Source organism: Cucurbita pepo, chromosome 11, assembly GCF_057944985.1.
Source record: "Cucurbita pepo subsp. pepo isolate OVF chromosome 11, ASM5794498v1, whole genome shotgun sequence".
In the NCBI taxonomy this organism is placed as follows: domain Eukaryota; kingdom Viridiplantae; phylum Streptophyta; class Magnoliopsida; order Cucurbitales; family Cucurbitaceae; genus Cucurbita; species Cucurbita pepo.
In genome coordinates this window covers 17,176,351-17,190,947 of record NC_141808.1, presented here as the reverse complement: position 1 = coordinate 17,190,947, position 14,597 = coordinate 17,176,351, and the positions used below count along the sequence as shown (strand labels likewise).

General features: G+C 39.9%; 3 protein-coding genes and 1 pseudogene across 7 annotated transcripts; 3 read left to right on the top strand and 1 right to left on the bottom strand.

Moving 5' to 3' along the window:
* Positions 1–573: 573 nt before the first annotated feature.
* Positions 574–5,828, top strand: LOC111806148 (uncharacterized). 5 transcript variants are annotated; one of them, XM_023691510.2, is made up of 12 exons: positions 574–740; positions 813–866; positions 941–992; positions 1,107–1,180; positions 1,270–1,400; positions 2,361–2,466; positions 2,591–2,748; positions 2,830–3,774; positions 3,855–4,406; positions 4,888–5,001; positions 5,134–5,202; positions 5,724–5,828. In XM_023691510.2, exons 1-12 carry the CDS (start codon positions 716–718, stop codon positions 5,727–5,729), a joined length of 2,286 nt encoding a protein of 761 aa, XP_023547278.2. In that variant the 5' UTR covers positions 574–715; the 3' UTR covers positions 5,730–5,828. The 5 variants fall into 5 exon arrangements, with proteins under 5 accessions (XP_023547278.2, XP_023547283.2, XP_023547280.2 ...); XM_023691515.2 differs by lacking the exon at positions 941–992 and having other exon boundaries at positions 616–740; positions 1,278–1,400; positions 5,724–5,827; XM_023691512.2 differs by lacking the exon at positions 574–740 and having other exon boundaries at positions 1,278–1,400; positions 5,724–5,827.
* Positions 5,829–7,882: 2,054 nt separating this feature from the next.
* LOC111805643 (nucleotide pyrophosphatase/phosphodiesterase 1 pseudogene) lies at positions 7,883–9,817 on the top strand (annotated as a pseudogene).
* A 501-nt stretch (positions 9,818–10,318) lies between these two features.
* LOC111804930 (S-adenosyl-L-methionine-dependent methyltransferases superfamily protein) lies at positions 10,319–12,229 on the top strand. The gene is made up of 8 exons (XM_023689762.2): positions 10,319–10,609; positions 10,831–10,898; positions 10,994–11,141; positions 11,302–11,382; positions 11,463–11,549; positions 11,635–11,720; positions 11,810–11,930; positions 12,007–12,229. The coding sequence occupies exons 1-8, from the start codon at positions 10,361–10,363 to the stop codon at positions 12,082–12,084; spliced, it is 918 nt and encodes a 305-aa protein (XP_023545530.2). The 5' UTR covers positions 10,319–10,360; the 3' UTR covers positions 12,085–12,229.
* On the bottom strand, positions 12,158–14,565 carry LOC111804931 (tetraspanin-2-like). Its single transcript, XM_023689763.2, has 2 exons — positions 14,056–14,565; positions 12,158–12,622 (listed from the first exon to the last, which is right to left on the bottom strand). Exons 1-2 carry the CDS (start codon positions 14,551–14,553, stop codon positions 12,311–12,313), a joined length of 810 nt encoding a protein of 269 aa, XP_023545531.1. The 5' UTR covers positions 14,554–14,565; the 3' UTR covers positions 12,158–12,310.
* Between the last annotated feature and the right edge of the window lie 32 nt (positions 14,566–14,597).

The following is a 14,597-nucleotide window of genomic DNA, read 5'->3' as shown; positions in this document are numbered from 1 at the left end:
ATTCCCTGGGGCATCCCGTGTCATTGTCACATTGCCTACTTCTTGGTTTTAAAAGTGAATACTATCCCAGTAAACTAACACAAGTCGAGGAATGTTGTAACAACTGATGCCTATGATTTGGATTAGGATCTGGAATCTAAATCTAAGCCCGATATGTCTTGCATTTCCTGTATCATAGTCACGTTGCCTAGTAAAGACTATCCTACAGACCAACACTAGTACTTTTGGGATACTTTGACCTCACTCACACGCATCTTAGAAAAATTCTCAATAGGTCATCTAACTTAGAATTGCTCTAAACAAAATACACTTAACTATGAAGTTTCTATAATTGAGTCACTGAAAAGGAAGGAACGTCTTATTGTTATAGATATTAACTTTCATTTTCTTTAAGTATTTTTTAGTCATTTTATCCTTAAAATTGCTCTCATTCGAATATAATCTCGGTTCATTCATGTACTGTTATTTACTCGGTTAAATCTAATATTACTATATATTTGGTTTAAACCAAAATTTTGGCGCCTTAGCGTTTAGGGTCGTTGTTGAAGGCTCCGCGCACGCAAGCTCGAGCTGCCCCACACTTCATTGCTTGCTTCTCTCACCGCCAACCATTTTTCATCCAAAATTTCCCCCAAGTCCAAATCTCTGCTTTCAGGTCAAATAACCATAATTCAACCTCTTCCCTCCTTCATATTTCTTCTTGTTTGCCTCAATCATGCCGGGAACTATCCGAGTTTCAGGTAACTTTCAAGCATTTCTTATCTGCAATCGATTAGGTTTCCTTCTTCATGGATGATTTTCATTTCTTTCAGTTCTGGAGTTCATCGACCTTCCTGAGCTATTGTATTCCCCAATTTCGATTAAAGGTACGCAAATTGGCTGCGTGTTTGATTCTTGTTCTTCCTTGTCTTGATTCTGAAATGGATTTGTTTCACTGCAGTTTCCATGGGTAAAACACATTACGAAACTTCGGATAAAGGAGATTTCTCATTGTAATGAAACATGCCTCTGTCATTTGAGATGTTTGGATTTTGTGTGTGTTTTTTTTCCTCACTGTGAATTGTGGCTTTTTTTTTTTTTTTTTTTTTTTTTTTTTGTGTATACAGTCCATTGACAACGCTTCGAGATGATGTGATTCTTATAATTCAGGATGCTGGAGGGAATGAGATATCACGTGCAGGTTTGTTCTTGGAATTTGGCATATCTCTGATTTTGTTAATTTAGGAAAATAAGGCTGATTGTGATTGGAATGGTTTTGTTTTGGGGAAGGTGTTCAGGTGAAATCAATAGTTGAAAAGGGTTACTGGGATGATCTTTTTCCTCTTGAAGGAGGAGGGCGTGTGCATTTGCAGTTCCAGTTTGCTCTTAGTGAAGATGATCGCAGTCGAATTCGAATGATGGTACTCTTTTCAAACCTTATTTTTCTCTTCAATAGTATCACTTTGTTTACTGAATTCCAGTTGTTTGAGCTGTGTTATTGTAATCATTGAAGATCTCAGCACTTACTGTTCCTAACAGCTGCTCTTACTTTGAGATCTCAGCATAATATAACTTGAATCGCTTTTGATGTTACTCGACATCTTTTCTGTTAGGAACCACGAACCTCCACAATGGTATGATGTTGTCCACTTTGAGCATAAACTCTCATGGCTCATGGCTTTGCTTTTGGTTTCCCCAAAATGCCTCATACCAATGGAGATATATTTCTTATCTATAAAACTGTGATCATCCCCTTAATTAGCCAATGTGGGACTCCCTCCCAACAATCTTCTCCTCGAACAAAGTACACCATAGAGCCTCCCCTGAGGCCTATGGAGCCCTCGAATAGCCTCCCCTTAACCGAGGCTCGACTCCTTCTCCCGAGTCCTCAAACAAAGTACACCATTTGTTTGACACTTGAGTCACTTTTGACTACACTTTCGAGGCTCACAACTTCTTTGTTCGACACTTGAGGATTCTATTGACATGACTAAGTTAAGGGCATGACTTTGATACCATGTTAGGAACCATGAACTTCTGCAATGGTATGATATTGTTCACTTTGAGCATAAACTCTCATGGCTTTGCTTTTGGTTTCCCCAAAAGGCCTCATACCAATGGAGATGTATTCTTTACTTATAAAATCTTCCCCTTAATTAGCCAACGTGAGACTCCCTCCCAACAATCCTCTCCTCGAACAAAGTACACCATAGAGCCTCCCCTGAGGCCTATGGAGCCATCGAACAACCTCTCCTTAACCGAGGCTCGATTCCTTCTCTGGAGATGTATTTCTTATCTATAAACCCATGATCTTTCCCTTAATTAGCCAATGTGGGATTCCCTCCCAACAATCCTCAATATTTTCTATCTTTTTCTCGTAGAGAGAAACCGCTTTGAGAAGAAAACATGTTGAACGTCAAGATAGCAATCTCAAAAACTCTGGAAGCAACCTTGCATCATCCTTCAACCTCAACCGTGAGCTTTCAGGTCAGATCCTACATATTTTATGGTTTATGGTTATGTGGTGGGATTTTCTAGCTGTCGGGTTTTTTTACATTGGTGTTTTCTGAAAGGTTATTTCTTGATTTTATGAGTGCTCCGTCTTCTCAAGATTCACAAAAACGTCTTCTTCAAATTGGGGATCTAAGTGTTAAAGAAGCAGCTCACCAGTCTCCATCAGCATCAAATCAAAATATCCCTGATGAGAAACCAGTTACTGAAAAAACGAACAAGATTCGACTTGATCGGATTCAACCACTTTCAGTCGAGGTTCAATGAATTTGTAGTGCAATTTCTTGCTAAGTTCTAGAGCTTGTTTTGAGATTTTGATGGGTGTTTTATTTGTTTTAGAATGATGCAGATAGAAGTAAGGATAATCCATCAGCAATTCCTCTGATGCAAGAGGTTGAGGTTAATAAACCAAAGGTAAATAACACCGTATTAGTTGATAGGATGCGGATGCAGTCACCTCATGCAATCAGACCGTCACCGACCAGTTTGGAAGAAAATTTGGATCAGTCTCGAAGCTCAGAGCTATCCAATTCTCCTTCAAAAGGTGAAGGGATGACTGATGTTAATGAGGATAAGCCATCCACAACTCCTCTGTTGCAAGAAGTTGGTGTTAATGAACCAAAGGTCAATAACATTGAATTAGTTGAGAGAAAGGGGACACTGCCACCACGTGCAGTCAAACCTTCACCGACCATTCGTTCGGAAGAAAATTTGGTCCATTCTCGAAGCTCAGAGTTATCGAACTCTCCTTCAAAAGGTGAAGAGAGGACTGATGTTAATGAGGATAAGCCATCCACAACTCCTCTGTTGCAAGAAGTTGGTGTTAATGAACCAAAGGTCAATAACAATGAATTAGCTGAGAGGAAGGGGACACAGCCACCTCGTGCAGTTAAACCTTCACCGACCATTCGTTCGGAAGAAAATTTGGTCCATTCTCGAAGCTCAGAGTTATCGAACTCTCCTTCAAAAGGTGAAGAGAGGACTGATGTTAATGAGGATAAGCCATCCACAACTCCTCTGTTGCAAGAAGTTGGTGTTAATGAACCAAAGGTCAATAACACTGAATTAGTTGAGAGGAAGGGGACACAGCCACCTCGTGCAGTCAAACCTTCACCGACCATTCGTTTGGAAGAAAATTTGGTCCATTCTCGAAGCTCAGAGCTATCGAATTCTCCATCAAAAGGTGAAGAGAAGACTGATGCTTCAGAGGCGGCACCATCACGTAGGAGAACTCCCGGGAATGTTAAAAAAGTAATAAGTGCCTTTGAAAGTAGCCTGACTCAGGTATGTTCTGGGTGATGCTTTATTATGCTTTATTGCTTGAGTTTGGTATTGTTTGAATAAAATTCTGGTCTTTACATCAGGATACAAAACCTCGCATTAAACCTACCAGAAATACTCAACCCAATGTCGTCGAAAAGCAACCATCTTCCGAAGTTAATCAATCGAAGGATAATTCTAAGCCGACTCGGTCGCAAACGACAATAGGCCCTCCTCTTGCAGGGGAGTTGACCCATGACTTAGCAAATACCAGGCAAAAGGAACAGAAACGTAAATTCTTTGAGGCTTCAGATGGGACTAAATCACTAAAGTTGAAGGGGAAAAAGAATCAAGTTGGAGAAGAAAATTTGAGTGAAAAGGAGTGTGATGATATAGATGCAAAGAATGATGAATCTTATCAAAAGTCTGTGCCTGAGAAGCCGGACTACGATAGAAATTCAGTAACAGGTGAATCGGTATCACGTGTCGAAGACGAGCAAATTCCATCCAAAAGGTCTGGTGGGTGGATATTTAGAGACGAAAGACGACGGCTGTGTGTCACAACAGGTGGTAATCATATGCTAGATCTGGTGGGAGGAGGTCGCACTAGCTATACATTCATCCGTAAAGGGGAAATGAAGATTTCCACGGAAGAGGTAATTCTGGTTTAAACAGCTTCTAGTTTCTTAAAACTGAGTAAAGGTGAAAAAAGATAGATTCATTGATCTCTATGAAGCAACTTGAACTTCTTGACAATTGAAAGATCTAAGAAACTTAAATTTCTTGACAATCCCACATCAGTTGGAGAGGGTAACGAAACATTAAAAGGGTGTGGAAACCTCTCCTTAGCAAACGCATTTTAAAAACCTTGAGGAGAATCCCGAAAGGAAAAACCCAAAGAGAACAATATTTGTTAGCAGTAGGCTTGAGCCGTACATTAACTCTCTCCATTTTTTAAATTCCATGCACCCACTATGATGTGTAAATAGCACGATCGACGTCTTCGCACTTTAAATGGTCAAGGCCTAGAGTATTTTGTTGTCTGTTAGAGTGTGCAATTAGTGAAAAGTTTATATAATGTGGCTTATTTTGCTTATAGTATTCTAGATTAAGATGATGCTTTACTGATTATATCAGCAGAATAGAGGTACCTCAGAGCCTAAGGCAAATGGGGGCAAGCATGATCATCAGAAAATGATCAAACCAGAGAATTCAGATGATGTAAAACCCTCTGGAGGACCACTTACCAATGTAATTTCAATCCTCTACGAGTCACTTTATTGATTAATGACTGTTAAAATTGATGAAGAGTTGAAGTTCATAATTAAAGGAAATGGGTATTCCAATTATTGATGTTTTTCTGTCCCAAATTCTCTTGTTTAGGTCTTAAAAATTGCAGTAATGGTTGGATTCGGGACGCTTCTTCTCCTTTCTAGACAAAGGAAAAAGAAGGTATGACATAAATTTTGTTGCATTCCATGATTGAACGTTTACTTTCCAAAGCCCTGCAAGTAACTTGTGCAATAACCCATCTTCAAAGAGAAGGATGTTAGATGAACACGACTCTCCTCAATGGTATGATATTGTCTACTTTGAGCATAAGCTCTCATGGCTTTGCTTTGGGCTTTCCAAAAGGCCTCGTACCAATGGAGATAGTATTCCTCACTTATAAACCCAGGATCTTCCACTAAATTAGCCAAGTGGGACTCACTCCTAATAATAATCCTCAACAAAGGATAAGTAAAAGCTCTGTGATCTGCCCCTTGTAACACTGTTTTTTGTTATTTTCGTCCTCGAATTCCATATTTTCTGACCATTTTATAATCTCAAATGAATCGATCTGCTGGCTTTTCTGCACTTTACATTCACGTCACGTGAACATCTCTTGCATTCTCGTCACGGGAACATCTCTTGCATTCTCGTCACGTGAACATGGTTTTCTGATACTCATGGCTTTATTTATGGCCTTGCAGAAATAGCCAGTTGGGTGAAGGATCCAAACCTGTAGAAATATTCAAGGGGATCAAAGCTGTTATGTTTCTTCTCCCATTCTTTTTTTCTTTTTTTAAACGACGTGCATATTAACAAATTTTGAGCTTTTGTACAGATGTCATTGTATAAATTTTGTTCTTAATTTAATATATCAACTTTATATTTTGATGTCTGTAACATCGTTGAGAGAAGAAGATGAACCATTGACATGATATAGTAATTAGTGTTTTATCTACTAAACTATGCACGAAGCACGAATAGATGAAAAAAAATCCAAATCTCTGTAGTGGTACTTTATTAGTCATTTTGGTTCTTTATTAGTCATTTTCAGGTATATTGTAGTGTGGCTGCGTGTTGTTGAGGACGATTTCATTCTGATCCAGCCATTCATACACCTCATGCATGACCGTAACACCTCGCAGCTCGGTAGGTCTCTGTCATCATATTGTATTGCCCTTAATCTCTTCTGCATTCCTTAGTCGTCTAAAATTACAATGTCAAAAATGGATGTATATTTATTTTCTTTTTATAGAAATAGTTTGAAACCCTAATTATAATTAATTTAGACGACGGTAAATTCCGTAACGGATACACTTAACGTTGGGGGGCAAAATCGGAATACAAAAAAGTCCACGCTGTGGTTCAGCAAGGTTAGGGCCTCTTATAAATACTCCTTCCTGTGGACTAGGGCGACTTGCAGGGCGGTTGAGCCGCTCGGCCCTCATTAGTTTAAGAATGAGGCTTTGCTCTCGGAGATGGAGGCTCCCTTCGCTTCGAATGTTTGTAGAGCCGATGATTTCGACGCTCTACCATTTACTTCTTTCTTTCTCTCTCTCTTTTTGATTATCATCATCATCTTCTTCTTCTTCTTCATAATTCTGTTGCGTTGGCAGTGATGATTGATCTGAATGTCTATGGACCAGATGTGGAGATGAGCTCTGCGACCCTTCGTCAGGCGTGGCGACTCGGATAGGAGTCTCAGTGGATTCACTTTTCACTCGGACTTTTTGCCGATGTTCGCAGCCACGAATCGTCGCGTCTCTCTTCGTTTCTGAGAAAAGGCGAATCTGAGCCTTCCGTCCTCTACAATTTCGTTTTCATCGATTATCTCCACATCTATCCTTGTGGATTTGAGCCAATAGTTCAGTTGGCGATCGCTTTGTTTTCTATTTCTAGGTTTTATTTTCTGTTTGTTGTTTCTTGTAGCATGATTGCCTCTGTTTATTTCGATTCGTCGGCTGATTTCAATCAATGCGATCGATTGGATACTTTCTCTTCCTTCTCCGGCTGAGCCGCTAGGGTTTGTTCGTTTAGGAAGAGGCTTCGAGGAAAAAAGATAAGATAGGTTGATTCTTGTTGGTATCATAGAAAAATCTAGAAATGGAAAGAACAGACGAAAGGAGTGAGATCTTCATTTCCTAATTTCAAAGGCTCCATTGATTTTAATTCAAAGCCTTCAACCAAGCTGCCAATGAACGAGCACTGATCGAAATTGTTTTCGTGCACTGATGAGTTTTGTTGAAGAAGTATGGCCATGATGCACCTCTAAAATGGATCTGGTAGAGTTTGTTTGTTTAGATCCTTTTGCCTAAGATTATCTCATCACTTTTTGTGGATTTGAGCCCCTTTTAGCCCGTGGATTCGCTGGAGCCATCCATCAATTTTTAAGAACCTGATACATCAATCTTCATTGGCTTTTTAAGAGCTTGCACGACATTCAACATACTGTGGAGAACCAGAACATTATTGATATCAATCTTCATAGATAGCTTCGCAGGTTTGAGCAAGAACATTATTAGTGCCGCCCCAAGTAACACTGCCTTCAATTTCACAATCTAAATAGTTATTCAATATATAATGGTGATATAACAGTCAGCTTCTCGCACCACTTCTATCCTATAATTTAAATTTAAAATAGACTAAAATTATTACTCACTAAATATAACCCTTTTTGATCTTGAGTTGTCTATTCAATGAAAAAAATTAGTGAAGTTGTTAAGTTTTAATCAGAACCGTCCAACCAGTTTAAAACATTTTAATCCATGAAGGTGTTAAAAATTTAAAATTTTCGAAACTAAACTATAATAGACAGAAAAAAGTAATAATTTAAAAATGTTGAATAATATTTCGTGCAGCAGACTCTCATGATCTGCTGGCGAGGCGACAATGGCCTTTCACCCAAAGCCTTCAAATCCACCATCCACGCACCTAACCTTCTAACCGTACGATCCTTCAATTTCACTTCAGAACCCTTCTTCCCCTTCAAATCTGAAGCAGCATCGTCTCTAATTTCGGTTCCTTCTCTGCTAGAGCTGGAAGTAGACGAGAGGAAACGAACCGGTTGTTTCCGTCATGGTTTCCGATTCTATGTTGCCGGCAGCGGCAAAACCGGCTCCGACGGCAGATCGGGAAGAAGACTCGTCTAGCCCCTCCGCCGCTCTACTCTCTTTCGACACCGATTCCTACACTTCAAACCCATCTCATAAAACCAGCATTCTCTTCATTTCTCTCACTTTCATCACTTGTATTGCTCTCTCCGCCGCCTTCGCCTTCGCCTTCCTCTTCTTCTCAGGCGCCAACGTCACTTCCACCGCCCGTCCTCTCTCTAAGCTGAAACATCCCGTCGTTCTCTTAATCTCCTCCGATGGCTTTCGATTTGGATATCAATTCAAAACCTCAACCCCTAATATCGATCGTCTGATCGCCAACGGAACCGAGGCCGAGAGGGGTTTGATTCCTGTTTTTCCGACCCTAACATTCCCCAATCATTACTCGATCGTCACTGGCCTTTACCCGGCTCATCACGGCATAATCAACAACTATTTTCTCGATCCGGTCACCGGAGACGCCTTCACCATGGCTAATCACAACCCTAAATGGTGGCTCGGCGAGCCGCTGTGGGAGACGGTGACCAATCAAGGGCTCAAAGCAGCAACCGTATTCTGGGTCGGCTCTGAGGTAAACAAAGGCTCATGGTCTTGCCCTGTAAATTACTGTCATCATTATAATGGTTCGGTTCCATTTGAGGAACGAGTGGATATGATTTTGCAGTATTTTGACTTGCCTAGTGAGGAAATCCCTGTGTTTATGACTCTGTATTTTGAGGACCCGGATCATCAAGGTCACCAGGTTGGGCCTGATGATCCACAAATCACTGATGCCGTAGCTAGAATTGATTTAATGCTTGGGAAACTCATTTCCGGCTTGGAAAAACGAGGGGTTTTTGAGGATGTTAACATAATCTTGGTGGGTGATCATGGAATGGTTGGAACTTGTGATAAGAAACTGATATTTCTTGAGGATTTAGCTTCATGGATTGTGATTCCAGAGAGCTGGGTTCAATCAAGAACTCCTCTACTGGCAATCCGTCCACCTCCTGATGTTTCGCCTTCCGAGGTCGTTTCGAAGATGAACGAGGCTTTGCGATCTGGGAAAGTCAAGAACGGGAACCGTTTGAAAATGTATGTGAAGGAAGAGCTTCCATCTCGGCTTCATTACAGCGACAGCGATCGGATTCCACCGGTGATCGGGTTGGTTGAAGAAGGATTCAAGGTGGAGGCGAAGAACAGTAAGAGGCAGGAGTGTGGAGGAGCTCATGGGTATGACAATGCCATATTTTCCATGAGAAGTATCTTCGTTGGGCATGGCCCTCAGTTTGGAAGGGGGAGGAAAGTCCCATCTTTTGAAAATGTGCAGATATATAACTTGATTACTTCAATTCTCAACATTAAACCTGCTCCTAACAATGGTTCTGCATCATTTCCCCAATCTATTCTCTTGCCTTCTGCATAGGAGATCTCGAACCGGCGTACAATAGTGTCGCTTTAACTCGAGCATCGCTGTATGGGATGTTCAAGAATTTGACCGCAATGAGCGCGAATCCATCCATTAGCAGTGGTTTATAGCAGTAGTTTGTTTGTTTTCCATTGTGGTTTGTCGTTCGAAAGAACGACAGAGCGAGCTTGTAATCTTTGAACTTTTAAGCTTATGTCGTATGTTGTTCTTCGTATGCAGGGGGTATCATATTCAAAAGCTTTCATCAGTTGATAGATATCTAAAGCAAGTACTTATATCAGTCTCCTTTAGAATTTGCAATATTGTCTTTGATCATTAGTAAACTATCATTGAATGGAAATTGAAACGTGGAACGGTGTGGTAGTGTTGATGTTCGGGTTTCTATTAGTAATTTTCTTATCTTTTATCATGAGTTTTTGTAGCGCGTGTTTACATATTTTTTTCCCCGCTAAAAACGCTTTTGATATCGTGAATTTGGTAGAGATCAAACGATTTCAATCTAAAAAAATGTAGAGATGAAATTGTTAAATATTAAAGTTCAATAACATAAATGGTTAGTTTGTAATTTTGTTAATTAATGAGATAATAATAACTGGATGTTATATTATAATTACAATATTATTATTTATTTTCTTAATTTATTTTGGGGGAAAATTGGAGTATAGAGAAAAACATCTGACCCGGAGGGAGGCCACGTAAATCCATGAACATCACTGGTCACAGATCGAAGGTAAGGTTGAAACGGCGTCGTATCTGTTTCCCCGTTGCATTTTTTGTTGCCAATTTTGTACAGTGACGTGTTAGCTTAAATTTGGGGAAAAAAATGGCCAATCGGATTGGCCTCAACTTCCACCGGCGGCTTTCGATTCCGATAGGCGCTCCTTTCACCGTATTGTCCGCGAACAAGGCCGCGAATAGCCTCAAACGGTGGAGCGTCGGAGGAAAACCACGGCGGCGTTTGGTTTTAGGCCTCGGAATTTCGTTCTGGTCTCAGTTCATGAATATGTCCGGTTCACTGGTTGGCGCCAAATCCTTCGTCGCTTCTGCGAGACAGAAAAATGCCGTCGATGAGGTAAAATTAACGCTAAAACTTCATTTGAAATTCCGTAATTTGTTTTTTCAGTAAATTGAAAAGCCAATTCGAGGACAACAGAAAATATATTTTGCATTTTGTGGAGTTCTTCAGTTCTTGTGTGAATTTTTCGTCTGGATTTCTTGATTTCATAATTTTTTCTGAATTTTCGCGTGATTTCTTCCGAGTCTGATCTGCCGAATTCCGTTCTTTCTGTGAAGGTTTTGAAGAACGTGGAGTGGCCAGAGCAATTTCCCTTCAGGGAGGAGGATTTTCAGCGCTTTGACGAGTAAGAACTCTCTGAACTTAAGCAATCTTCATTAGAATTTTGAGTCACATGAGACCTTGATGAAAGCATTTGAACGAACCACAACTATTTCTTAGGACACCAGATTCGTATTTCTATGAATCCCCACGCTTCGTCACCCACATTGATGATCCAGCCATTGCTGCACTCACCAAATTCTACTCCGAGGTTTTTCCTCCAAGCAATACACCTGGTGTTAGCATGTTGGATATGTGCAGCAGTTGGGTAAGCCCATTTCTGGAGTTCGAAGTTCTTCAATTCTCTTTTCTTGTCTTCATGAACTATGTAAAGAAAGTGTGTGGAAATGAGCATTTGATCTGATTTTTCGAATCAAAATTAGTGGTGAAAATATTCAAAATCTCTCGTTCTTGAGTTTCTTGTGTAGGTCAGTCATTTTCCAGCAGGATACAAGCAAGAAAGAGTGGTTGGGATGGGAATGAATGAAGAAGAGCTCAAACGAAACCCGGTTTTTCGATCTCTTCCTTCGATCTTCATTCTTATAAACAATCAGTGTTTAAACTGTTCCTGCAATTCTTCTTCGTTCAGGTTTTGACAGATTACATTGTTCAAGACTTGAATGTGAATCCTAAACTCCCATTTGAGGATAATTCTTTTGATGTGATCACTAACGTGGTATGTGCTTACCTCTGAAGTAGAACCACCATTCATGGTATGTTCTAGCTCTGAAGTAGAACCATTCGTGCAACCCGTCTTGCAGGTCAGCGTCGATTACTTAACGAAGCCTCTTATCGTTTTCAAGGAAATGAGTCGAGTTCTTAAACCTGGTGGCATTGCAATTATGAGGTGAGGAGCTTACATAGAAGCCTGAATTCTGTATTGAGTTTCCTCCGATCTCGACATCTTCTAACTTTGTCGTTTATGTTGTAAATCAGCTTTTCGAATCGCTGTTTTTTCACGAAAGCGATCTCTATATGGACATCAACTGGAGATGCAGATCATATTATGATTGTCGGGTCGTATTTCCATTATGCCGGTGGATTCGAACCTCCTCAGGTATGAGAAACTCATTTAGATATTTCCCATGCTTGAAAAACTCACAATTAAGGTATTTTCTACAACTTCTCATTAGGCTGTGGATATATCACCTAACCCCGGACGGTCGGATCCCATGTACGTCGTGTACTCGAGAAAGTTACCGACAGCTTGAAATTACATGGGAAGAAGATGAGGCAGCTGAACTGAATCAGTTTGACCTGCATATTAGTACATGTAAACTAAGCTTCAAACAAGAATCACTGAAATTGTATTCTTATCTGAGACAAAGGCTATGAATAACCATTTAGGTTCCAAAACTTGGTTGTGCTGTCTGGAAACTCTATAAACATGGGGATAAAGGCATCCTAAACAGAGATGAAAAGGTAACAAAAACAAGATCAGATCCATCCCAGTTTGTAACGACGAAAGAGGTCCTCGGTCTGAGCGTTCTTGAAGGCGCTGCAGCCGATTACATAAACCCAAATGAGGATCACCACAGTGACAACGAGAACCACATTGGCTTTCCTCCATTCTCTTCTGAGGTTCCCCAAGAGACCAGCCTTGCAAGAGTTGCAATTGTAGCACAACTGGGTCTGGTCATTGCTCCAAATGTAGCAGTCTGGGTCAGCCATTGGATCACCAGGGTTCAGCCACAGTGTCGGGTTCACGAAGTTATACCCGCAAGCTGTTGGAGGTTTACAGCACCCGGACTGCACGCACACGCAGAGGAAAAACCAAGTAAGACCCCGTTAAACGACTATTTCAATTTTTGTTTCGTGATTGTTTTTTCACCCTTTATCTTTGAATGATGTTAAGAAGTTTAACTTTCGAAAACTAAAAACCAAAAGTCAAATAGTTACTAAACCGAGCCTATTAAGCTACCAATAAGGTAAGACTATCACACCACCTTGACAAATATATAGATGGAAAATAGTGATTGAGAGCAATTTGCTATGAGAAGGAAGTTTGGAGTTCCAACTTTATCTTCGACTTCGAGAGAAAGAATTCAACTCTATGATCCGTAAAAGGTGACCCTAGATGGGATGGTTCAAGAGTGTAAAAGAACAAAGTTAACTTACCCGTCCTCCTAGATGCACAATTAATTGAGTCGAGTTTTTGGTAGAGTCAAGAGGGGGTGTAAAAGAACAAAGTCAACCAACCTGTCCCACTAGATGCATGATTTCATTGAGTGGGAGGTTCGGTAGAGTCAAGAGTGAGTGTAAAATAATAAAGTTAACTGACTCATTTCGTTAGAAACACGATTGATTGAGTCAAGTGCTTGGTTGAGTCAAAGAGTGAGTGTAAAAGAACAAAGTTAGCCGACCTGACCCGTACCTCTATACACAACTAATTGAGTAGTTAACTAGCTTGACCCGTCTTGCTAGATAGACAACTAATTGAGTCCGAGTGTTTGTAGAGTCAAGAATGAGTGTAAAGGAAGAAAGTTAGAGTTGGAAAGTTTTGAAGGAAGAGATTAAACAATTAGTGATTATGGAGCTATTAGTTGGCTCCCACTTCCACAGGCAATCTCAAACCATCTTGAATTTGATGAATCAGTATGGTATCAAAAGGGCCCCCAATCAAATCTTAGCTGTCTACTTTATAGTTGTGGGAGATTGTTCAAAGATTAAATCCACCTTTTCCCAAAAGAAAATAAAAAACATTAAAAAGTTAATTAAAGAGAATGATTTACATTCTTACACAGTAAATACAGAAGAAAACATTAAAAATGAATAATATTTTATTTACCCCTCAAATTAAAATCATAAAACTAATTTTATTAATCAAAATATATTCATTTTAAAAAACACTTAATTTAATTTAGTTTCTATAAATTTAATAACCTTTAGAATTAGCCATAATTTCATCCATAATTTCAAATTAATTTTTACTTCACAAAATAATAGTAATAACTTCATCATTTGATTTTTGAAAAAAAAAAATAAATCAACACATTCTATTTTATTAAATTAAATTCTAAATTTGATACGTAATGCAATTATTATTAATTTTAATAAAATTCATAAAATCATTAATTTCAATAAAATAAATTTGTCCATGCACAAATTAACCAAAATTCATAAATTAAATAGAAATAAAGAGAAAAATTATATATATTTCAATTCGGAATCAAAGAACTGACCTGAAGCGGCGAGATGTCCGCCGCGAAAAACTGATCGGCGGCGAAGTATCGCTGATTAAGCTTAGAACACACATCAGATTCCGGCAAACACGTCCTTATCTTCGGCCAATTTCTAGAATTAGTGAGATGATTTTTGAGCCAGGACGAGAATCCGTCGAGCCGATACTCCTTGAATCCTCGGCCCATGACGGTGTAGCTACCGTCGGGGCGAGTGACGACGAAGGTGAAGACGAGGAGGACGAGCAAGAGGCCGATTAGAAGAGCCATACAGAAGAGGTAAAAGGCCAAGAGGCCTTGTCTATTCCAGTAGGCGCCGATGAAGCCAGCTAAAGAGACGAGGAGGATTAAGACGCCGAGGAGAACCACCGGCCACCGGAAAAAATGGATGCATTCGTAATCAGGCTTTGAAGCCAGCCAAATTCCGGCGCCGATTATGGGGATGGAGCAGAGAAGTGCCAAGAAGTTCACAATTGCTGTGATGTTATTGCTTAAACCCATTGAATTTCTCTCCCAATTTCTTCACTGAGAGAGGCTTCCTTATT